Below are 23,176 nucleotides of genomic sequence, written 5' to 3'. Positions count from 1 at the left end.
TTTAAGTCTGAATTTGGCAGTAAGGAGTTCATGATCTGAGCCACAGTCAGCTCCCAGTCTTGTTTTTGCTGACTGTATAGAGCTTCTCCATCTTTGGCTGCAAAGAATATTATCAATCTGATTTTGGTGTTGACCATCTGGTGATGTCCATGTGCAAAGTCTTCTCTTGTGTTGTTGGAAGAGGGTGTTTGCTATGACCAGTGTGTTCTCTTGGCAAGACTCTATGAGCCTTTGCCCTGCTTTATTCTGTACTCCAAGGCCAAATTGCCTGTTACTCCAGGTGTTTCTTGACTTCCTACTTTTGCATTCCAGTCCCCTATAATGAAAAGGATATCTTTTTTGGGTGTTAGTTCTAAAAGGTCTTGTAGGTCTTCATAGAACCATTCAACTTCAGCTTGTTTAGCATTACTGGTCGGGGCATAGACTTGAATTACTGTGATATTGAATGGTTTGCCTTGGAAACGAACAGAGATCATTCTGTTGTTTTGAGATTGCATCCAAGTACTGCATTTTGGAGTCTTTTGTTGACTATGATGGTTACTCCATTTCTTCTAAGGGATTCTTGCAGTAGTAGACACCATGGTCATCTGAATTAAATTCACCCATTCCAGTCCATTTTAGTTCGCTGATTCCTAAAATGTCGACGTTCGTTCACTCTTGCCATCTCCTGTTTGACCACTTCTGATTTACCTTCATTCATGGACCTAACATTCCAGGTTCCTATGCAATATTGCTCTTTATAGCATCAGACTTTACTTCCATCACCAGTCACATCCACAACTGGTTGTTGTTTTTGCTTTGGCTCTGTCTCTTCATTCTCTCTGGAATTATTTCTCCACTCTTCTCCAGTAGCATATTGGGCACCTACCGACCTGGGGAGTTCATCTTCCAGTGTCCTATCTTTTTGCCTTTTCATACTGTTCATGGGGTTCTCAAGGCAAGAATACTGAAGTGGTTTGCCATTCCCTTCCCCAGTGGACCACGTTTTGTCAGAATGCTCTTGGGTGGCCCTGCATGGCATGGCTCATAGTTTCATTGAGTTAGACGAGGCTGTGGTCCATGTGATCAGATTGGTTAGTTTTCTGTGATTGTGGTTTATGTCTGTCTGCCCTCTCATGCCCTCTCTCAGCACCCTACCGTCTTACTGGGGTTTCTCTGACCTTGGATGTGGGGTATCTCCTCTTGGTCGCTCGCCGCTCCATCCTTAGAAGTGTGTTTGAGCCTCCTCGTGGCTGGTCCCTCTGTAACCACTCGGTGGCACCCCACTCTGCTCCTCCTCACCCTGCCCCCCACCCCCGCCGTCTCCTGGCTGTCTCCCTCACTCAGCTTTCTCCTCTTTCCTCCTAGATAGGAAAAATGAAAAATTCTTAACTGTTTTCAATGAAAACTTAAATAAAAATCTACCAAGACAGTCTCTCCAGATTTCTGTTATACTCTTGAAAGTCAGTGAAATACATCTGGCATCTCAATAAGAAAGAATGCTGTCCTCAACTAGTTTATTTCACTGTAGCTTCATCCTTCAGTTCATCCCATCACTCTTCCTTTTTCTTATTATTTTAGTCTTTTAATGATGTAATTACTAAGATGATAACCTGGCACGATGTTTCAAGATGTATGAAAATAAGAGTAACTGGGACCCTAGAAAATAGCTTAACTTGGTAAAAGAGTGTAGTGGAGCCATGTAGACAAATTACCCTGTCAGGTCAGTTTAATTTTTAAGAAAGTAAATTTTATTCTTTAGAAGACCTCTAAGAAAGAAGTCACAAAATACCAAAACTAAAATTGGGTCCCATGGACAACATCCAAGAGTTAATATTTAAACATAATAAAGTCTTAAGATTCAGTGAAGATAAATTACCTGTTAGCATTAATGTTGTTCAAGGAGTGAGTTGGTTCAGAATGTGTTTTTTAACATCTGAAACCACCTCTGCAGGACCCCCTCTGGAAAGTTCGCCGCAGTCAGAAGCTGGACATGTCTGCACGGCTGGAACTGCAGTCGGCCCTGGAGGCAGAGATCCGGGCCAAACAGCTCGTCCAGGAGGAGCTGAGGAAGGTCAAGGACGTGAACCTCTCCTTTGAAAGGTGCCTGCCAACCCGGGGCTGTTGGGACGCGCAGAGCGAGTTTTTGACGCTCGGTGCTCAGGCCTGGGGCACGGGTGTGCGCATGCAGGGTGTTCAGGACTGAATGGGCGTGTGTGAGTCTGCAGTTGTGAAGCGTCTGTGTCTCTTTCTGAGTGTGAGTGGGGTGCTTGCTGCCCTGAACTGGGTGACAGGACCCACATGTCTGTGGACACCTCTCTGGCCTTCCTGTCCACCTCAGGCCTGTCCACTTCTTCAGCTTAGCTTTTTTCTTTAAAAGCTAAAATCAGCGCACTAAAATATTCAGAATTTTTTCCCCACCTTCAAGCAGTCATAGAAAACACTGACAAGGCAGTGAATTCAGCAAACGTTTGATTAGAGCCCACCGTCTGCAGGTTCTGTTTTGTTCCCTCAGGATCTGTAATGAGCTGCAGCCTTAGGAAAGCCGGGCCACCTTGCCTGCGGTGGACCTGTCCACGTGGGTGGCTAAGCTCTGACATGTCATCATGGGGGGGGGGGCGGGGGGAGACCTGGAAGTGCTGGTGACACTAACAGTCAGTTAGGGGCTGAAAAACTGATCATGGTAACAGCTGCTATTTAACACACTGCCTCTGTGCTTGGAGCTGCCGTGATACCGTTATTCTATGAAAGCACATGACCCTTCCAGCATCCCTGAGAGGCAAGCGCGTGTACCACCCCCCACTTCACGCAGGGGGGATGAGGGGCGGCGGTGAGCCAGTTCTCCTGGCGTCACCATGGTCAGCACAGGGCTCTGAGCGAGGGCTGTGCCACTCGCCTCCCCGCCGGGGCCCGGCTCTGGCCCCTCCTTGCAGCACTGGGAGCAGAGGCCCCGCTGCTCGGGCAGTGGTGTGGCCCTTTGGTGCAGCCCGCTGTCACGCTCATTTCGGGGAAGACACTCAGGGGTCTGACAGCTGAGTAATTGAGCCGCGTGTCCTCAGAGGACGCATTTAGAAAGAGATGGGGGCCGTCGGGGACTCCATTAGGGCCTCGTGAGATATACTTTGTAAACTGTAACTTTTAAAGTGAAGATCGTGTATGATCCATAACGCAGTGAGTGGCAGCTGATGCCGAGAGTGGGCTTGAGTGTCTGTCCAGTGGGTCTGGGTGCTTTCCCAGACCCCTGGGATAAACACTGTGCCCACCCCCCGCCCCGCCCCAGCACTTACAGATACACACATACACACACACACACCCCCAGGTTCTTTCCCAGACCCCTGGGATAAACACTGCGCAACCCACCCCCCCCACCCTGCCCCCCACCCCAGCACTTACACACACGCAGATACACACATACACACACACACACCCAGGTGCTTTCCCAGATACCTGGGATAACCCCCCCACACACACACCCAGGTGCTTTCCCAGACACCTGGGATAACCCCCCCCACACACACACACACACACAGATGCACACATACACACACCCAGGTGCTTTCCCAGACACCTGGGATAACCCCCACACACACACACACAGATACAGACACACACACACCCGGCTGCTTTCGCAGACACCTGGGATAAACCACCACCACCACCACCCCACCCACCCACACAGATACACCCTACTACCTACCTTGACACTCTGAGCCAGCACAGAGATGACCTGAGCTCAGGGCACTTAAAGCCTTTTATTTTGTATTTTAGCAAACTAAAAGATTCTGAAGCCAAAAACAGAGAACTACTAGAAGAAATGGAAATTTTGAAGAAGAAGATGGAAGAAAAGTTTAGAGCAGATACTGGTAAATTAGGATCATAAGCTTCTGAATTGTTTACATATAAAGCTTTTTTAATGAATTGGTTCTATTTTAGATTTAATTTCTTTTAATTTTAATGGTTTTTAGTTCTATAAGGAAAGCACTTACCCTAATCCCAAAGCCCAAATTCTGAAATAGGGTATGTCCAAAGATGCCTTCCCAAAAAGGTAGTCACAGTTTTCGGTGTATTCTTCCTTTGTTCCATCGTGAACATATAAAGCAGGTTCCTGTGTCTGTATCATTGGGCCTCACAGAGGCCTGCCCTGCTCTGTGCTCGGGCGAGGCCACGGCGCTTGCCTGGCCCAGGTCCTTTGTGCAGCCGGCCCGGCACGGCGCCCGCTGGGCGTCCTGCTGCTCCGGTCCCCAGCCGCGGGGCATGCCGCGTGTGTGTGGCATTTGCTGCGGGGCTGCTGGTGGAGGGTGAGCATGTGCACACTCAGGCTCAGCCGTGCTGGGTCTGGGTTCTGCTCCTGGGCTGTGGGTTTGTGTCCCCCGCACCGGGCAGGCGAGGGTCCCTGCCCTGCAGCCTTGCCCGCCAGGGACGACCTCGCTCGGAGTGGGTGAGATGGGGCACCACCTTCACGTTTCTTACGAGCGAGGCTGCACATCTTTTCATGTGTTTGAGGGCAGTTTGTTCCTCACTCTGTGGTTTATAGATACGTATTTTCTACCCAGTTTTAAAAGTTCAGATTGTGGCTTTTTTTTAATCTTAGAAGCTGTTTATATATTGAGGACTAGAGTCTTGTTTGACAAAAGTTGCAGATGTTTTTCTTAGCTTGTCTTTTTACTTTGCTTTTTCCTTTTCACTTTTGTCTGTTCTTGGCTGTGCTGGGTCTTCACTGCTGCACGGGCTTCCCGTTTCTGTGGCGTCTCTTGCTGCGGAACATGGGTTCCGGGGCGCGCGGGCTTCCCTTGTTGCGGCCCCTGGGCTCGAGCACAGAGCGTGGTAGTCATGGCACACAGACTTGATTGCCCCTCGACCAGTGGGATCTTCTTGGATCGGGGATCACACCCAGGCCTTTTGCGTTGGCAGGCAGATTCTTTACCACTGGCCACCAGAGAGGCCCCCTGTTTTTTTGGTTTTTTTTGCCAAGCATTTGGTGTTTTTTTGGTTACTGTTTTCATTTTGTTTCGTTATTTTAATTTTTGTGTGTCAGATTTGTTCGTTTTTTCCCTTTTTTTAAGTCATAGGGAAATATTCCCCAAATCCCCAGTTGTTCAAGTAATTGGCCCATGTTTTTTTCAGATACTTCTAAGGCTTCATTTTTAAAATTTAGATTACTGATCCACTGGAAAGTTACTGTGATATACAGTTTGAGGAGGACCCATTCTGCCTTTTTTCTGAGACTTGTTAGTTGTCTGATGCCAGTTATTAAAAAGTTCCTCTCAGTACTGACTTCAGATGTCAGTCTCACCACAGATGAGATGAGTTGTCATGGGGGCTGGGGGCTGTTTCTGGATTTCTACTCTGTTCACTGTCCCTGGGCAGGACCCATGCTTCTAATTAGAACATGTGCTTCAGTGAATCTGCGTTAGTATTTGGTAGGTCTCCTCCCCTCCCACCCCCTCATTTTTAGAGACTTCCCAGGTGCTCTTCCTTGGTTACTCCAGATGTCCAGCTCTGGGGCAAGTCTAATGGTATTTTTAGTGTAATCACGTCAGATTTATCAGTTCACTTACAGAGAATTGCTGTCTTCATGATACTGAGTCTTCTCATAAAACTTAAGAAATAGTCTTAAATTTTGTACCTTGACAAGTCTCGTTTTATTCTTACAGGACTCAAACTTCCAGATTTTCAGGATTCTATCTTTGAGTATTTCAACACTGCACCTCTTGCACATGATCTGACATTTAGAGTAAGTATTTTTTTAAGTGACAAATGAATTTATGATAAATTAGAAATATTGATAGTTTAATATGGTTTGGCTACTTGTGATCACAAACATACCAGTAAGTTAACATGTGACAGTTATCTCAACTGTTGACCAGGGATGCTGAATGTGTGAGGTTTGAGATGGTTAAGGTGCGTGAAGTGTACCCGAAGAAGTGTTCCCACTTCCTCAAATCACATGGGGTGAAGGAAGTACTCGGCACCTTCAGGGAAGAGACCCCCGCCATCCCCCGCCTGGGTAGCGAGTGTTTCAGGCAGTTTTTAAAACACACATTCTCCCCCTGCAGCCGGTCACGTTACCCTTACAGTGGCTTCTGTGTGGACTCGCCGATGGATGGAGTGGGTGGTAGGGAAGAACAGCCCGGCTCCGGGCCCCCTATTGAGGTCCTGGTGATGCAGCTCAGCGCCTCCACTCGGGGGTGACCGAACCGGAGGCGGCCAGAGCCCCCGTGGCGCAGGAAGCAGCTCCTGGGAGCAGTTGGCCCATCCTCCTCGGCCACTGAGGCTCTTCACAGCACCCGTTGGAGGTGGGGCAGTCGGTCCGTCTTCCTCCAAACTGCAGGGTGGACCCTTCCTGGCCACCCCGAGACAAGCCAGTGAACATAGTGATGGCAAGTCTCACTAACGGGACCTCTGGTGTGTTTGTCATTGCTTTTGTTTGCCTTTTACCAGAAACTTTAAACCTGCAGGAAGGCTGAAAGTAACACAGTGAACATACACATGCCTCTCGCCTGGCATTCTGCCCATTGCTCTCCCTGTGTGTACACATGGAGCTTTTTGAGCGTGAGTTGCAGGCATCATGACCCCCGGACCCCAGACTCTCTGGTGCTTCCTTCCTGAGGCCACTGAGCACAGTGCGGCCGCCCGCGGGGACGGTGTGCACAGCTGCCGCCCCTCTGCCCAGGAGCCAGCGCCTCTCTGGTCCCCTTCCGTCTGGACCCGCGCCCCCACCACCCCCCGCTTCTATAACCCTGATATTTTTGTAGTGTCCAGATCAGTTGTCTTATAGATTGTCCTCCACTCTTCCTCTTGATTAGACATGGGTTGGACGTTATGACGTGAACTCTGTACCGGAGATGGTGTGTTCCCGCGAGTGGAGGCCGCCTGGCTCAGCACGGGGGACGCTAAGCTTCTTGGCCCTCAGGTGGACGTGGCGTCTGCGGACCTGCCCCAGCGGGACGCAGGAGGCACCAGTGGTCATCCGCGGGTTAGCGGGCCACTGTGGTCCTAGCCTAGACCAGTGGTTACAAAACCCAAGCAGAGCTGTGCTGCTCACAGCGTTCTGGGCACCCACCTATTTACCTGCACCTGTCAGGGGGTTTTGTATTGAATTTGTGATACCGCCTTTTCCCTTAAGTCCTCAGTTTTTAAGAAGCAAATACATATAACTGTTCACGTTGGCGGCTCTTCCAGACACCCGCTGCTGGTCAGCCCTGTGCCTCCTCCCAGCGCCACAGAGCCAGACAGAAAGAGGCTGAGACTCGGGTCGTTGACAGGATGGGGTGGCCAGAAGGCAGTGGCTTTTCTCTAGAACTGGTGGACGGTAGCAGTCCCTGGGCCAGGTGGTTTCTAGCACGTCCCTTTGCCGCCGGGGGCGGCCAGAGGAGCAGGCTGCGCGTGATCGCTAGACCCCATCCCCTGTAGCCAGCACTCCTGCCGTTTTTCACATTTAATTTTCATCCCTCACTACCCCGTGACTTAACTAGGAAGAACAGTTACTGATGAAAAGGAAAACTCCTTGGTCAGAGTCAGATGTGTTAGGAGGGTTTGCAGACCTGAGAATCTTCTGATAAAAGCTCGTGGTCTGCTTTCCCCATGTGAAGCTGTAGTTTATACTAAAATGTTGGCCACAGCACTGAATCAGCAGATTTTCCTGGAGGTTTGTATCGGGTGCGAATGATGGTTTTCACTCCTCCCGTCTGGCACAGTGGAGGGCTCTGTCTCCTCCCGCGGGTCGTCTCTGCCAGCCTCTTGGAAAGAAGTCAGTCACTGCCAGCGTCGGGCCCGCCCTCTTTGCCTCCAAGTGCGGACCCCTCCCCCATCCCATCTGCATCCTTTTGATTAGTTGTCTAGCTAAATGAAACTAGTGAGGCTGTTCCTCGGCTACAGTTAAATTACGAAATGCTCTTTTGCCCTTCGTTTATCTGAAAATGCAGCTCTAACTCACTTATATACCTTGTTTATGGGGGAAAGTTGCTTGTATTTGTGGCTGATTGATCTGGCCTTTCCCTTACGAGTTTGCTTACAGATTCACATATCGCAGTACGTAGTCATGCATGTGTTTCTGTGTGCACCCTGCCTGCCCGGGTGAATTTGGCTCCTTAGGCAGCAGCCTGACTAATTCAAGCCATTGGAAAATGCTTCTTGGATGTGGTTTGATGGGATTTCGGTGTGGAACTACCTGCCCAGCCACCCTGGGTCACCTGTTGATGAGGCTACATAAATTGTGTGCGTTCGTAAAACATAGTTGCTGGTGACGAGGGAACATTCGAGTCGGGAGCAGTCCTGAGGTCATCTGTAGGTGGTTTTAGAATGCTGCTTTAGCTTCAGCTTGTGAAAGTAATTTGAGAGTCTTGAATTCTTAGAACCAAGCATTGCTTCCCTGTGTCATGGAACTTAGAGGGAAATTCCTCCTTCTGGTCATAGGTCCACAGCCCTTTTTGATGTTAGAATTTATTCTCGGTCCCAGAAATGAGGTTCTGGAGCGCATGGCCACTTCAGCTTAGGACTCTTGGGTGTAGAGTGGGTCACGGCCTGTGAGCTCAGAGGGCAGGCGGGCCAGGCTGCGGTTGGAGGGTGAGGCCTTGGTGGTAACCCTGCCTCACAGTCGCCCCCCACCCCAGGACGCTGAGGGCAGTGGTCTCGGGAAGGCAAGACAGTTGTGAGTGAGGTGGGGTCCATGGTGGGACATTGCAGGACTGAGTCTGGACTGGGACCCCAGGCCCCCAGTGAAACGCACTCTTTAAATGAAGAACGTGCAGTTAGCTTCTGACTTCCCTTATCCCCACAGTGTTTCTCTGCCTTTGTTTTCAGACCAGCTCCACTAGTGAGCAAGAAACACAAGCTCCAAAGCCAGAGGCGTCCTTAGCGGTTTCTGTGACCACAGGCGCAGAGCCGCAGGAGGTGAGCATCGCCCCGTCAACCCCGGAGAGGCGGGATCTGCCCCCCCGCCCCGTGTCTGTGCGCCTTGCGGACCCTCGCAGACGCTACCTTGACAGCTGTCCCTCTGAGGCTGGCTCATTTGAGAATTCCTGTCGGGGCCTCAGCCTGCCCAGGGTGGCTCCACGGCTGTCCCGACAGCACGGTATATCAAGACCGCAGAACCGTTCCTGCTAATCAGTGTGCTGAGTGAGGGGCGTGCTGAGCTGGACGCTGCTTACCTGTCCCTGCTTGTCCCCAGGACATGGCCCGGGCCCCTCAGAGGCTACCTGCCACACCGCTGCCCACCGCACAGACCCTCACTCTGACGGGACCAAAGGTAGGGGCCTTGCTCTTCCCTGGGAGGAGGCAGGGGTTTCTTGCTTTTAGGCGACTTCTGTGTAAACAAGCCGAACTTAATATTTTCATTTACACAGTAATGTTTTGTTCTGAGTAGCGTGTTGAGCCATAAAGGGTCAGGACCCTGTGTTTTCTTAATTAAACCAGTGACACATGAACGCATTTTAATTGGAAAATCTCGGAGTCTGGTCTCCCCGGTCCTCTTCCCTAGCTCCCCAGACCGCGTTTCCTTCCCCACTCACGTGCCACTCCGTGTTACGTGTCTGTTCAGTCCCTGCTTCACATGTATCCCCGTGTATCTGGCTGCACTTGGAGCCCTAGAGAACCATGTGGTTTATGGGAGGCAGTTTTCCCTCCACGTAAATGGAAAGCTGCTCAACGTGCCACTTCCTGACTTGTCTTGCTCGTCACTGTGTCGTGGAGAGCTGAGCCTGACGTTCAGGGTGTGAGGTGGTCCTCGGTTCCCAGCTCAGCAGGCGTCTGGCCTCATGTGCTGGGTGCTTTTCTTCTTTAATGTAGGCATGGCCTCTCTTAGGACTTCAGCTGCAGACACCGTGCCTGCTAGAGACAGGGCGCTTGGTTTCATTGGAGACTAGCCAACAGCCAGGCTTTGGGCTTGCAGCTCTCAGGGAGGCAGAGAGCAGGCAGGGCTCTGGGTTTTGTGCTGGTCGAGCCCTCGTTCTGGCAAATGGCTCTACATCTTCTGTGCCCTGAAGGGAACTGATTCCTCCTCTTTTCTGCCTTGAGCTTCATCAGCGCTGTGGTTCTCACTCTGTTATCCATGGCGTCCCCTGTCCGCTCTCCCAATGAGGAGTGTTGGGTCTTTCCAGCTCTTCCTGGGAGGAATGAGCTGCTGTGGGGGGGCTGTGCACACCAAAACGTGGCCCAGGCCAGCCCTGGAGCCCCTGCAGGCGAGGGCCTCGTGCCAGTGTGTTATCAGCGGTGTCTCTGCTGCGCCCCGGCCCGCCAGCCTCACTGGTGTGGGCAGCAAGGACTCGTTCTCGCTGGGTCAGCCTCTCCGTGGATGGCGCCCCTGGAAACCGCGTACCTCGTGGTAAAAGCACGCGATTCAGCCTCTCGAGGTGGCGCCCCGGAGATTGAAACGTTTGCTCACGAGCAGGTGGCCCCACCCCCACCTCCTTGTCTCACCCTGGACATCCTTCCTACAGCCAAAGGCGCACCAGCTGAGCATCAAGTCCTTCTCCAGCCCCACGCAGTGCAGCCACTGCACCTCCCTGATGGTGGGCCTGATCCGCCAGGGCTATGCCTGCGACGGTGAGTGTGCCCACTCGCCCGCTTCGAGGGCCCAGGGGTGGGTATGGTGAAGGCCTGGAGCCCGGGGCGGCCCCACCAGGAGGGGGCCCCACAGGCTCCCCCGCTGGCTGAGCCAGGCCCAGCCAAGGTTGACGTGCTGCTGCCGCAGACAGTGCGCTGCTCCGGGGCAGCCAGGGCACCTGCTTACCCCTGTTTGCTGTAAAACGTAACATCCACGTCTATTCTCCGAAGTGAGGGAAAGCAGAGTAAAAACTTTAAAATATTTCACTACCAAGTCGTCTGGAGAGAAGCGCCGCCGTGTGTGTCTGTTCTCCCGGGTCTGTCGTCACTAGCGCTTTACGGCTCCGGGTTGTGTGCCTGCCCCAGGCTGGTGCGTGAGTGTGTGCAGACGTTACTCGACACCCGCGTCCCCGAGTGTCTGGGAGCCGTCCCCTTTGGGGGTGTGCACGCGTCCCCCGCGGCCGCTGCTTCGGGGCTGCAGGCCTCAGGCGTGTCCCGTGCTTTTCCAGTGTGCTCGTTCGCCTGCCACGTGTCCTGCAGAGACCGCGCCCCCCAGGTGTGCCCCATCCCGCCTGAGCAGTCCAAGCGGCCTCTGGGTGTGGACGTGCAGAGAGGCATAGGAACAGCCTACAAGGGCTACGTGAAGGTAGGACGTGACCCACGGTCCTGCTTGGGCAGGCGGCCAGCCTGCTGACCACAGCCATGCCCGGCTGCGCTGGAAATCCTCCCCTTGGCCCCATGTGCTGGTTCCGGGTGCCCTGCCCTCCTGAGGTCCTCAGGACCCCGCAGAAACACTCATCCGAGGCCTCTCGTCCCACCTCCTGGGCTGATGGGCTTTAAGCCCAGTGCCGTTTGAAGGCGCTGTGCCGGGCCCAGCATTCCATGACCCTCCACGTCTGCTGTGAACATGCCCGTCCGCTGAGTCACCCACCTTGTCTCCTGCAACCCCTTTGGTCATGGGGGGCCCCCTCCCCAGCAGTGTCCTGAGTTTTGCTGGGCCCAGACACAGCTCTGCTACCAGCCCGGGCTGGCCCAGCAGCAGCAGGGGAGGACCCCAGCACGGCAGCCGCCTCCATAAAGTCTCCCGGGCCTGCCCCTCCACTGCGTGTGGCCGGCGCCCTGGCCCTGGCGGACACGGTCACTTTGATCTGCAGATCCCCAAACCAAGCGGGGTGAAGAAGGGGTGGCAGCGAGCCTTCGCGGTGGTCTGTGACTGCAGGCTCTTCCTGTATGACCTGCCCGAGGGCAAGTCCACCCAGCCCGGCGTCCTGGCCAGCCAAGTCCTGGACCTCAGGTCAGTGTGCGCCCGCCCTCGTCCAGCGGTGTCCCCTGACTTGTCGTGAGCGGGTTCGCTGCTTGGTCGTCGTTAACCTTGTTCGTTCCTTCACCTCCTTAGTTGTCGTGCCACTCTGAAATGGGCCCGCTAGAAACCTTCCTTCTCTGGATGTTTTTGCCCTGAAAGATTTGCCAAACAGGCATCTAATGACAAAACTCTGTACCCCGGAACAAAGAGAGCATGCCCCACGCACCGCGCAGCCTGGGGTCGCCTGTGTGCTCTGTCTCCGCGAGCCCTTGACTCCCTGTGGCCGCAGCGTCCGCTCAGCGGTGCCTCTCTTAAGTCCCTCGCCTCTCGTCAGGTCCTTCCTGCTGTCGACACGTGAAGACGTGGTGCGCCCCCCGCCCCCCCCGTGGTTAATGTCTTGCTCCTTGAAATGGGCAGAATAGCAATGCTTGAGGCCCGGGGCTCTGGGAGAACTGAGCCAGTTACGAGACAGGGCGAGCTCAGCTCAGAGCCTGGGGGTGCAGCTGCCGCGGTGGCCACATCCCCCATGTGGAGAGCCTGTTCCCCCCGCCCTGGCCACCTGCTCTGGCGTCTGCCCTGGGGCCACCTCAGCAGCATCGGTTCTTGGGGGGCCCGTGGGGCAGGGTAACCAGGGGTACCTGTAGTTTGGAAATGTCCCCAGGTGGTCCTGCCACCCCCCCACACGCACGCACGCGCACACACACACACAGCCGTGCTGAGGATGTGCTGGGGATGTGCTGGGCGTCCCGGGCGTCTGCTGCTCGCAGCCCAGGGTCGAGAGCAGCTGGGATGACTCCCTGGCTGCTGTCGCAGACTTCATTGCCCTGTTTATGACCAAGCAGAGGACAAGGCAGAGACGTGGCATGTGTACCTGCCGAGTGGCCTGGCCCAGCCAGAACAGTGCGACTCAGGGAGGGGTTTAGTCCCGGACACCCCGCACCATTGAAGCGCACGCGAGATTCTTACTCTTCGGATTCTTACTCTTGGCCTTGTCAGTATCAGCGTTTCCTATCCAGGTGGAGGCAGGGAGCCGCTATTGTGTTCTGGAAGGTCGTCCCAGAGGTGTCCTCTCCCATCATGGTCCCACGGGTGGAGGACAGGCCCCTGTTCTGATCGTGTTATTTCTTACAGAGATGAAGAGTTCTCTGTGAGCTCCGTCCTGGCTTCAGACGTCATACACGCCTCACGCCGAGATATTCCATGTATATTCAGGGTACGTTTTCTTCCTGGTTTTTCAACATGTTTCATTAATCATTAAAGAAGTGCATGTGGTTAAAATGAAAGGGTTTTTAATGAGCATTTCCTAGTGTGGTAGCAAGGGGCTCGCGTGAAGGGACCTCCTGTGTCTCCAGACTGTCAGCCTCTCTGCTCATCCATCCACTGCACCCCCCTCCCCGCAACCAGTCCCCCAGTGCCAGGCCTTCCAGCTCCATCCTCATCCTCGGTCAGTCTGTCTTGGCTCCTCCATCCAGGGTACTGGACGCTGAAGCTGCCTCACGGGTTGGCTATAAAGGAAACGGGCCCTTTGGTCTCCCTCCCAGGGACTCACTGGCCGTTAACCTGAGCAAAGCAGGAAAGAAATTGGTAGATGCTGCTGTCAGCAGTCTTGTTGGCGGAGGCAGGGCGCCTTCCACTGGGCACCCCCTGCTGGACTGGTGGTGGGTGCTGTGGCTTCAGGAAGCTTCCAGAAGACTGAGTTCCCCCCTCCACTGGGAATTTTCATAGCTACAGTAAAATTTGGTTGACCACAAAACCAAGACCACGGATCATTTTCTGTTAAATCACGTCTTTATTGAGAACCTGCTTCTGTATGTAATACAGAGAATCGCCATCATTGTGTGCCCAGATGATTCTATAGCAACTAGAGTTGTGTGCGTTCCCTGGTGTTTGGGGAGCCCCCAGAGAGGTGGGTGTGCAAGAGTCCATTGTCCATGGATGCTTTTTTTTTTCCCCTTTCTTTTTGTCTTTTTTCTTTGCTTTGGCTGCACCGTGCAGCTTTTGGGATCTCAGTTCCCTGACCTGGGGTTGAACCTGGGCCCCTTGGCAGTGAGATTGTGGCATCCTGAACACTGGACTGCCAGTGAGCTCCCACCCTAGCTGGACACGTTCTGAGAGTGGGTTTCCCGGCTGTGACAAGAGCAGTTAAGAGTGAACAGTCGGCCGGTTTTGGTGAGAGTGGAGTGCCCTGCACTCAGAGGTCAGGCTGCTTGCGGCCCCTGCGGGCGGCTGGGCCGGGACCCCAGCGGCCCCTGGAGGGTGCGCTCCGGGCAGCGGCCTCGTGCTCAGCCCTCCGGGCCGCGTGGCGCTGGCTCCGCGTGCCACTGTCTTACGACTCGTTTGTCTTGTTTTCTGTCCTGAAGGTGACAGCCTCTCTCTTAGGTGCCCCTTCCAAGACCAGCTCGCTGCTCATCCTGACGGAGAACGAGAACGAGAAGCGGAAGTGGGTGGGGATCTTGGAGGGCCTGCAGGCCATCCTCCAGAAGAACCGCCTGCAGAGCCAGGCGGTACACGTGCCCCAGGAGGCCTACGACAGCTCGCTGCCCCTCATCAAGGCCGTGCTCACGGCCGCCATCCTGGGTGTGTGTCCCGCGCAGGGGGCCGGGGCGGGTGGGCAGAGTGGGAGCTCGTAGTCACTCTGGGGACAGAGGATCGTGACTTCCTTTGTGTTGTCTGCAGACGGGGACCGAATCGCCATTGGCCTTGAGGAAGGGCTCTACGTCATAGAGGTGACCCGGGACGGTGAGTGCATGGGGCGCTCGGGCCGTCCGCGGGGCCACAGGCAGGGTCAGCATTGGGGATGCACGGGCATTAATGTGGGTTCCCTGGATGGCAGAGTCCAGTCTCCGCGTCAGAGAGCTTCACAGAGGAGAGGAACAGGCCACAAATGAAGTAGGCGGTGGACAGCTGTCTGACGCTTGTCCGCCTGCCCCATGGGCTGCAGGCGGGGTCCGCCTGGTCCAGTGAGACGCCGAGTATAGCCTCGAGAGTCCTCAAGGGGAGACGGGTCCTTAATTCCCCGGCACACCGAGGCCTTATCAGACAAAACACTCCTTTCTTCGCTTCACATTTTGACCTTTCATTCCCCCCAGAAGAAGCAGCAGGAATATCCCCAAGTCTCCCGGAAAATTGCCCGGGCCTGGCTCCGGGGGTCTCCCCCGGGAACAGGGGGCTGCCCTGAGGGGGCAGTGGCCCCTTCCCCGGAGCCTGGGGTCTTAGCACTCTGGCCCCGGGGAAGAATGGGGAGCACGTGTGGCCCTGGGGTGGCAGCTGCTCTTGCAGAGCTGTTCCCCATCGGGATCCAGACCCAGGGCTCTGACTCAAACCCCAGTGGAGGTCCTGACCTAGGGAGGGTGTCGAGGGGCCTGGGTTGATCTGGGCCCCCAGGAACAGGTGGCTGCGTCCCTCCCGTGAGTGTATCTAAGGCTCCAGTGAAGCTGGAGACAGCCCTTTGTTGTCCAGATGCGGGGTCTTGGGTTCAGGGATGAGGGGGGATCCAGGGTGCATTCTCAGGGCCTCCCTGTACTCAGCACCTCCCAGCCAGGGTTCTGGGCCAGGGATGTGAGTGAGACGACGCAGCAGCAGAGACAGCGGGGCGTGTGAACCAGGAGGGCTTCCTGGAGGGGGCGGGGGGGGGCGTCTGCAGAGCCCTGGCCTCACGCTCCCACCCCATCCCGCAGTGATCGTCCGTGTGGCTGACTACAAGAAGGTGTACCAGATCGAGCTCGCCCCCAAAGAGAGAGTCGCCGTCCTCCTGTGTGGCCGGAACCACCACGTCCACCTCTGTCCATGGTCCTCCTTCGATGGGGCAGAGAGCAACGTGGACATCAAGCTTCCAGAGACAAAAGGCTGCCAGCTCATAGCGACCGGGACGCTGAAGAAGAGCGGCCCCACCTGCCTGTTTGTGGCAGTGAAGCGGCTGGTCCTTTGCTATGAGATCCAGAGAACTAAGCCTTTCCACAGGAAGCTCAGCGAGCTTGTGGCGCCTGGCAATGTACAGTGGATGGCCGTGCTCAAGGACAAGCTCTGTGTTGGCTGCCCTTCCGGGTTCTCGCTCTTGAGCACCCAGGGAGATGGGCAAGCTCTAAACCTGGTAAATCCCAGTGACCCCTCGCTCACGTTCCTCTCACAGCAGTCTTTCGATGCCCTTTGTGCTGTGGAGCTCAAAAGTGAGGAGTACCTGCTTTGCTTCAGCCACATGGGACTGTACGTGGACCCACAAGGTCGGAGGTCACGCGCTCAGGAGCTCATGTGGCCTGCGGCGCCCGTTGCCTGTAGTATGTATATGTTTTCTGTTGCCATACCCCGTCGCCGCTGCTGCCCGCCATCAGCACGTGTCCTCTTTGTCTCGGTCTGTCCTCCTGCCCCTCAGCCGAGTGCTCGGGGGGCAGCAGGAGAGGCGGACTCCCCATCTTGCTGCGGGGGACAGGGTGGGCCCGGGGCCACTCCCTGGCCATCCAGCTGGGCTTGCCCACCCCTCCCTCGGGGGGCCCTCAGCCGAGGAGCCGAGCAGACGACTGCCCTCGCGGGGGGAAGGCGAGGTGGATGGGAGAAGGACCTGCATTGTTTTACTTTTTAAAAGACGTTCTTGGTGACGTGTAAACTTTACACGGTCATGATAACAAGCTAAACGTTTCTGTGGGCAGAAAGCACTCGGCCCCGACCTCTGGGCCGGGGTCCTCTCGGGACAGATGCCAGGCTGCGGGCAGGAGCCGCGCCAGGTGGCTCAACCGAGCACCCTTCTGACAGGATGACAGCACCGGCCGCTGGAGTCTGTGTTCCGCGCCCTGCCGGCCTGCCGTCTGCTCTCGTGTCAAAGATTCTAACCTCAGATTCCACCTGCTCGATACAGGGCATAGCAGCTGGTCACCTGCGGGTCACACGTCAACTTCAAGCTGGCAGGGTGGGAGGGGGTGTTCTGTTTTTCCTTGATTACCTAAAAGTACCCTCCTGGGTCTACCTCGTCACTGGCCTCACCAAACTGGCAGAACACCCACGGGCGCTGGGACCAGGAGCCGGGGCCCAAGGGGAGCTGATTGTTCCCCGGCCTTGTTCGCGCTTGGCTGGGGCCCGGGCACGGTGCGGGCAGCCATGGCCTCAGCGCCTCCCCTCCTGGTCTCCCCCGCCGCGCCCCCTCGTCCTCGTGGGCGGCCGGTGCAGGAATGGGCTCACGGCCACTTGGTAACTCCAGCGGGATGCAGGTCGCTGGGGCCGCGCTCTCTGATCTTGGCCGTGAGGGAGCTGGCACCGAGGTTGCTGGATTCTCTTCCAAGTCCAGCCCTCTCTCGTCCTCTGTGCTCGGTTCATCTCCATGCACAGTACAGACACCAGCTAGTTCTAGAGCAATCATTCAGGAGCTCTCAGGGTGGAGAACTAGCACTGCTTCCTGCACATCGCGAGCCCCACGTGAGCACGCGTGTGTACACACACACACCACCCCATCCTTCTAAGGAGCAGCCTGGGAGCCACGCGGGGAGGTGACCTGCCCACCACACAGCAGGGGCCTTCCTGCTGACTTAACTGGTTATGTCTTTTTTAACTGGGCAGCACAGTGTATCAGTCTGTTGGTAAACTGTCTGCAGGCGGAGCTCCACGTGCTCCCGCATGAGGGGAGCGCCCCGAGGCTCCATGTGGGCGAGGCCTCCGAGGTCCTTCAGGGCCCTCTGCGCCTCTGGCCATCTTCATGTGTGGCACTCAGGAGGCCTCACGGTTTGTCTGAAATGTCACTTCCGGGACAGTCTGGCGACTGGTTTCAGCATGTTTTGTTTGTTTCCTGAATCCTATTGTATTTTCTTTTTTGTGCTCCAAAGAGCAGGGGTGATCAGGCAGCCCATTTGGAATCTAATAGCAACATAGCAGAAGGTTTTTAGAAATTCGGTTAGTTAAGTGTGACATGGTGAGGAGTAACTTTCAGCCCTGGGACTTGAGAGGACCCAGGCTGAGTCGGGCCCCCACCTTGCCGCGCCCTCCACAGTGCGCTGTCTGGGCCGGCTCACACGTCCTCCCTGCTGTCCTAACGGCGGGATAGTCCCCGTGGACCTCAGGTGCTGGTGGGCTCGCAGGCCTCCGGCTTCCAGCCCTGGTGTCCCGGGAGGGTTCTCCATCCAGAGGTGCGGTGGCCCGTCCCTCGGGGGGAGGGGAGAGCAGCAGGTCCCCAGCCCGTGGCAGGAGAGTGAGCGTTTCCTCCGCGTCTGTGTCCAGGGGGGCGGCCTGCAGACACCTTCGGGGAAGGCCAGCACCTCGCCCGGAGCATAGCGGTCGTTTCTTAGGGGAGATTTTAACTATTTACTCATAAGTGTGACTTGCTGGCATCTCTCAAAGAAGGAGTTTGCCTTAAGGAAAAAACGTTAGGCCCCTACCTGGATTTGCGGGGCATTCAGCCTGAAGTAACAATAAGAAGTTTCTGCTGTAGCTGTATAGCAAGCAAGCTAAATGCAAAACGAAGTTTTGAGCAGGTCGTCGTCAACACTTTAAACGCGTGGTGTTTAAAACGCTGTCAGGGCGTCAGGGGCGGAGGATCCCTCCGCAGTGGGCGTGCACGTGCCCTCCGCCCCGCGCACGGAGGGCGGCCCGGGCTCACCCTTCTGCTCCGTCTGCGCCAGGTTGCAGCCCCACGCACGTCACGGTGTACAGTGAGTACGGCGTGGACGTCTTCGACGTGCGCACCATGGAGTGGGTGCAGACGGTCGGCCTGCGCAGGGTAAGGCTCGGGGTGCGTGTGCGGTGCCCGCGACCCCCGCAGGCAGCCGCCTCACCCGTCTGGTTTCCAACACAGATCCGGCCCCTGAACTTGGAAGGCAGCCTCAACCTCCTCAACTGCGAGCCTCCCCGCCTGATCTATTTCAAGAGCAAGGCCTCGGGTGAGCCCTTCTTGCGGAGGGAGCAGAGGATGGAGGGGGGTGTGGGGGTACTTCCCAGGAGTCAGCAGCCGTGCGACCCTTCCCCGGCCCGCAGGAACAGTGCTCAACGTGCCCGACACCTCGGACAACAGTCGGAAGCAGATGCTTCGGACCCGGAGCAAAAGGCGCTTTGTCTTCAAGGTCCCGGAGGAGGAGCGGCTGCAGCAGCGGAGGTAGGAGCCGCTGGGGAGGGGCGGGACGGGGCCGAGGCTGGGCCGGGCCTCACGCCGCCTCCCTCCACCTCCCTCTGCAGAGAGATGCTCAGAGACCCAGAGCTGCGGTCCAAGATGATCTCCAACCCCACCAACTTCAACCACGTGGCCCACATGGGCCCGGGAGACGGTATGCAGGTGCTCATGGACCTGCCTCTGGTGAGCCCCGGCTGCCCCGCCGCACCCCTCCCCACGCGCCCTGAGGGTCTTTGGCCGTCTGTTACGGTGTCAGGAGGAAATCGCTGTCAAAAATGACTGCTGGAACAGCGCAGTAAGGGCAGGTAGCACACTTTGCCCTCACTCACTGCCAGTTCTTGGAGCAAAGCTGGCCGACAGGGCTGTCCAGAGGGCCTTCCCAGCTGTTTCCCCAGAGGCCCGGGGCCCCAGCCTGGTGCTCCCGCAGGCTCCCCACGTGGCCTGCGCGCCCTGCCCGGGGCCTGGCTACCCGCCTCGGGCAGCTGGTGCGTGTTCCCGAGCTGACACACTCCTCTCTGTGCAGAGCGCCGTGCCCGCCGCCCAGGAGGAGAGGCCAGGCCCCGCCCCTGCCAGCCTATCCCGCCCCCCTCCGCCCAGGAACAAGCCCTACGTCTCCTGGCCCTCATCAGGTAGGGGCCAGAGTGGGGCCTAGAAACGGGGCCAGGGCTTGCAGCTCTGCTCGCGACTGTTTTCCCCAGGGTGACGGCCGTCTTCACTTTGCAGGGGGATCTGAACCTGGAGTGGCTGTGCCACTAAGGAGTATGTCTGACCCTGACCAGGACTTTGACAAAGAGGTGAGGTTCGCCTGGTGAAGGCAGACACCCCAGGCCTGAGGCTCCATCTGCCCTGGAGCGGCCACCTCGGGCCTCCGCAGCCCTCAGAACCGCTCTCTCTGGGCTGCTCGGGCTGCGCCCAGAGCGGGAGGACGCGGGCTCCGCGGCTGTGAGTCTGTTGGAGAAAGACGAGGGTTCTCCCCTCCGCGTCGTGACCTTGGGAGACCGAGGCCTCCTTCAGGCCTGGCTGCCAGTGGCCTGGCCCCCTGGCCTCGCTGAGGATGGTGCGGCCAAGGGCTGCTCTTAGGCATTGCCTGGACGGGCGGCCGGATGTGTGGAGCATGCAGGGAGGCTGCTCCCGTCGAGACGTTTCTGCGTAGCCTTGCACACATGGCTGGAACCCCAGGAGGTGCACAGGTGGCCTCGTGTGTCCTGCCCTCTCTCCTCCGCCTCCAACAGCCCCGTGGATCCAGTGTCCTCAGTCCCCCGTGTGGTGGGGGAAGGAAAGCAGGAGGCAGTGTGCTGAGGCTGGCCCCGGCAGCACTCCTGTGACGGAGGCCGGGGGCGTGGGGCTGCCACGGTGATGGCAGAGACGGCTTGCACCACAGAGTCCCTCACCTTCCTGGCATGCCCAGAACTCGAGGCGTGTGGGGCAGCCCTTTCCAAGTCCCCCTCTGCACCCTTCACCCGGCTGCTCTTGAGGGACTGTCTCCTACTTGTTCACAGAAACTCTTCATAGATTGTGGGTGTTACCTGCTGCAAGTACTTTTCCCAGTATCACTGACATTTTAATTTTGTCTTTAATTGTAAGGGTGTTGTCATATAGAACTATAACACATAGAAACTTTTAGTTCTTGAACAGTCTATCTTTTTCAATTAAGACAAATTCTCTCTTACTCTGAGAACCCGGCAGGCTTTTCCTTTGTGTCACCGTGTTCTGAGGGGTGAGAGTGTGTCTTGGCGTGTGTGGGTGAGGCTCTGAGCCGCTTTCTCTCTAAAGCACCCAGCACCGCTTCCTTCCCGCCATCCTGTACGCTTACCCTTTAGTATTTGTGAACTTCTTTTGTTTACGTGCTTCTATTCCTGGAGCCTCTGCTGCACCACCTGTAACCTGAGGGAGCACAACGCATCTGTTCGTTCCCCGTTTTCAGGACAGTTTCTTAGCTTCTCCTTCAGACTGACTGACTTGTGGCTGCGCTGGGTCTCGGTTGCTGCCCGGGCTGTCTCTAGTTAGTGAGTGGGGGCTGCTCTCTCATCGTGGTGCCCAGTCCTCATCGCGGTGGCTTCTCCTGCTGTGGAGCATGGGCTTAGTTGGCCCGCGGCATGTGAGATCTTAGTTTCCTGACCAGGCATCGAACTCATGTCCCCTGAATTGGCAGGCGAGTTCTTAACCTCCAGACCACCAGGGATGTCCCAGCAGTACATTGTGAAGCAGTGAATTTGGGAAGTGTGATGCCTTCAGCTTTTTCTTAGGCAGTTTTCTTTTGACTCTTCTGGGTCGTCTGCAGTTCTGTGTGAATTTGAGGGTTGGCTTTTCCAGTTCCATGCCTCCCCCAAAAACTCTATTAGAATGTTTGTAAGGATTGCATTGAATCTGTAGGTTGATCACAGTTGCCATCTTAACAGTAGTCTTCCAGTCCGTGAACATGGGATGCCTTTCGATTTCTTCAGGTGGTCTTTTTAAATTTTTGTCAGCAGTGTTTATAGTCTTAGTATACAGATCTTTCATCTCTGGTTAAATTTGTTCTTAGATATATTTTATCCTTTTGGATGCTATTGTAAATGGAATTGTTTTCTTAGTTTCTTTTTCAGATTGCTCATTGCTGGTATTTAGAAGCAGAGCTGATTTTTGTGATGACCTTGCATTCTGCAGCTTACTGAATTCGTTAAGCGCTTTAGTGTTTTTATCCCTACAGAGGTGGGTCAGCGGTGAGCAGAGATGCTTTTACTTCCTCCTTTCCCTGGTGGATGCCGTCTTTACTTGCCCAGTGGCTGGACCTTGTAGCACGGTATTGAGCAGCAGTGACGGCAGCAACCTGGCCTTGTTCCTGCTCTGAGTGGGGAGCTTTGCCTTTCACCACTGGGCGTGAAGTCAGCGGGCTGCTCACTGACACCTTTGTCATGTGGAGAAAGTTCCTCTCTATTATTCCCCGTGCTTTTACCACGAAAGAGCCGCACGTCTGTGACCTTGGCCCACTTGGTCGCCACACTGCCTGGTTTCTTCATGGCAGTTACTCCTTTTGGTAATAGTTACACGAGTCACGGGGGTGGTGGGCCTTGGTTTGCGATCTCTCCTGCAGGGACCACGTGACAAGCCTTAGAGGGCGTGTCGCCGTAACTCGGAAGGAGACGGCAGGGGCTGCCCGGCCCAGACAGCTCCCCTCCACAGTGGTTCTCACGCTCTCCCCGTTCTGTCTTCACAGCCCGATTCAGATTCCACCAAACACTCGACTCCATCCAACAGCTCCAACCCCAGCGGCCCGCCGAGCCCCAACTCCCCCCACAGGAGCCAGCTGCCCCTCGAAGGCCTGGAGCAGCCGTCCTGCGATGCCTGAGGCCGCCGGCTCCCGCCACAGGGCCGGGGCCCAGGTGGTCTGCAGTGCCAGTGCCAAGACTGACCTGAGCCTCCAGTGTTGTCCAAGGAAATGTGGACTCGACGTGTAGATACGGAGATGAAGAAAATGCTTTATTATGATAACAATCAGTTCCGTGCCGCACTGTCTGGCGGTAGACCAGATCACCCTCTGCATAGCTGTGAGGCGATACAGCTTGTTTGCACATGAAGGACGCCCCGGCCCCTCCCGCCCACCCAAGGCCGGCCGCGGCCCCCGCGGATGCAGGCAGCTCAGGACGGCCTCGGGGCCGCGTCTGGCCCTGCTCCCTGAAACCGTTTCCTAGGCGCTTAGGAGCATCGTAGGAAGTTGTACACATCATTCCCAGTGTCACTAGAGTCTTGAAGACAGGAAACGTGGAGGTTAGTCCGTGGCCTTTTCGTTCCTTTAGCCCATACACAGAGGCGGAAGTCCTCCTGCCGACCTCGTAGCCGTGGACAGAGGCCCTCGCGTCAGTCCGCTCTGTCACCACCACACGTGTCCCGTCTCTACTACTGTGAAGTCAGCCGCGCTCTGTGTCCTGCTCGCCTCCACAGCTCAGCCTCCCGCCCCGAAGCCCGTGGGTGGCGGGTGCTGGGCCCCGTGCCCACAGGCCGAGAGGCCGCGCCGGGGGCGCCCCGCCCCGCATGGAGCCCGCGATTCGTGCCCGCTACTGGATGCTGTAGACGCCGCCACACTCCACCCCCAGCACCCTGCGCGCTTCTGCCTCCCCTCCCGGCGCGGCCTGTCTCTGAAAGCTCGCCGGGAGCCGCCGGCAGGCTTCCCTCTGCCCCCTGCCAGCCAACGTCCTCGCCACGCTGTGGAAGACGTGCGTTTCCCGTGAGTCGGCGCTGAGTGACGTGGGCACCACGGCCTGCCCGTGCGTGGCACGCGCCCAGCACCT

At 56.3% G+C, this 23,176-nt stretch overlaps 1 protein-coding gene across 1 annotated transcript in view; it reads left to right on the top strand.

Moving 5' to 3' along the window:
- The window catches only part of CDC42BPB (CDC42 binding protein kinase beta), a 99,371-nt gene extending 76,594 nt beyond the window's left edge, over positions 1-22,777 (top strand). The window contains exons 19-37 of the mRNA XM_043921331.1: positions 1,934-2,082; positions 3,748-3,842; positions 5,634-5,713; positions 8,782-8,871; positions 9,149-9,226; positions 10,416-10,521; positions 11,031-11,167; positions 11,676-11,815; positions 12,956-13,037; positions 14,185-14,401; positions 14,501-14,563; positions 15,502-16,098; positions 18,424-18,521; positions 18,597-18,681; positions 18,776-18,893; positions 18,974-19,091; positions 19,432-19,537; positions 19,632-19,702; positions 22,105-22,777. Of these exons, the coding sequence (XP_043777266.1) occupies positions 1,934-2,082; positions 3,748-3,842; positions 5,634-5,713; positions 8,782-8,871; positions 9,149-9,226; positions 10,416-10,521; positions 11,031-11,167; positions 11,676-11,815; positions 12,956-13,037; positions 14,185-14,401; positions 14,501-14,563; positions 15,502-16,098; positions 18,424-18,521; positions 18,597-18,681; positions 18,776-18,893; positions 18,974-19,091; positions 19,432-19,537; positions 19,632-19,702; positions 22,105-22,236 (2,562 nt within the window). The 3' untranslated portion in view covers positions 22,237-22,777. The remainder of the gene's footprint in view (positions 1-1,933; positions 2,083-3,747; positions 3,843-5,633; positions 5,714-8,781; positions 8,872-9,148; positions 9,227-10,415; positions 10,522-11,030; positions 11,168-11,675; positions 11,816-12,955; positions 13,038-14,184; positions 14,402-14,500; positions 14,564-15,501; positions 16,099-18,423; positions 18,522-18,596; positions 18,682-18,775; positions 18,894-18,973; positions 19,092-19,431; positions 19,538-19,631; positions 19,703-22,104) is intronic.
- The last annotated feature ends 399 nt before the right edge of the window (positions 22,778-23,176 follow it).

Source organism: Cervus elaphus, chromosome 13, assembly GCF_910594005.1.
Source record: "Cervus elaphus chromosome 13, mCerEla1.1, whole genome shotgun sequence".
Lineage (NCBI taxonomy): Eukaryota > Metazoa > Chordata > Mammalia > Artiodactyla > Cervidae > Cervus > Cervus elaphus.
Note: the sequence above shows the minus strand (reverse complement) of the source record. Positions and strands in the feature narration are given on the sequence as shown.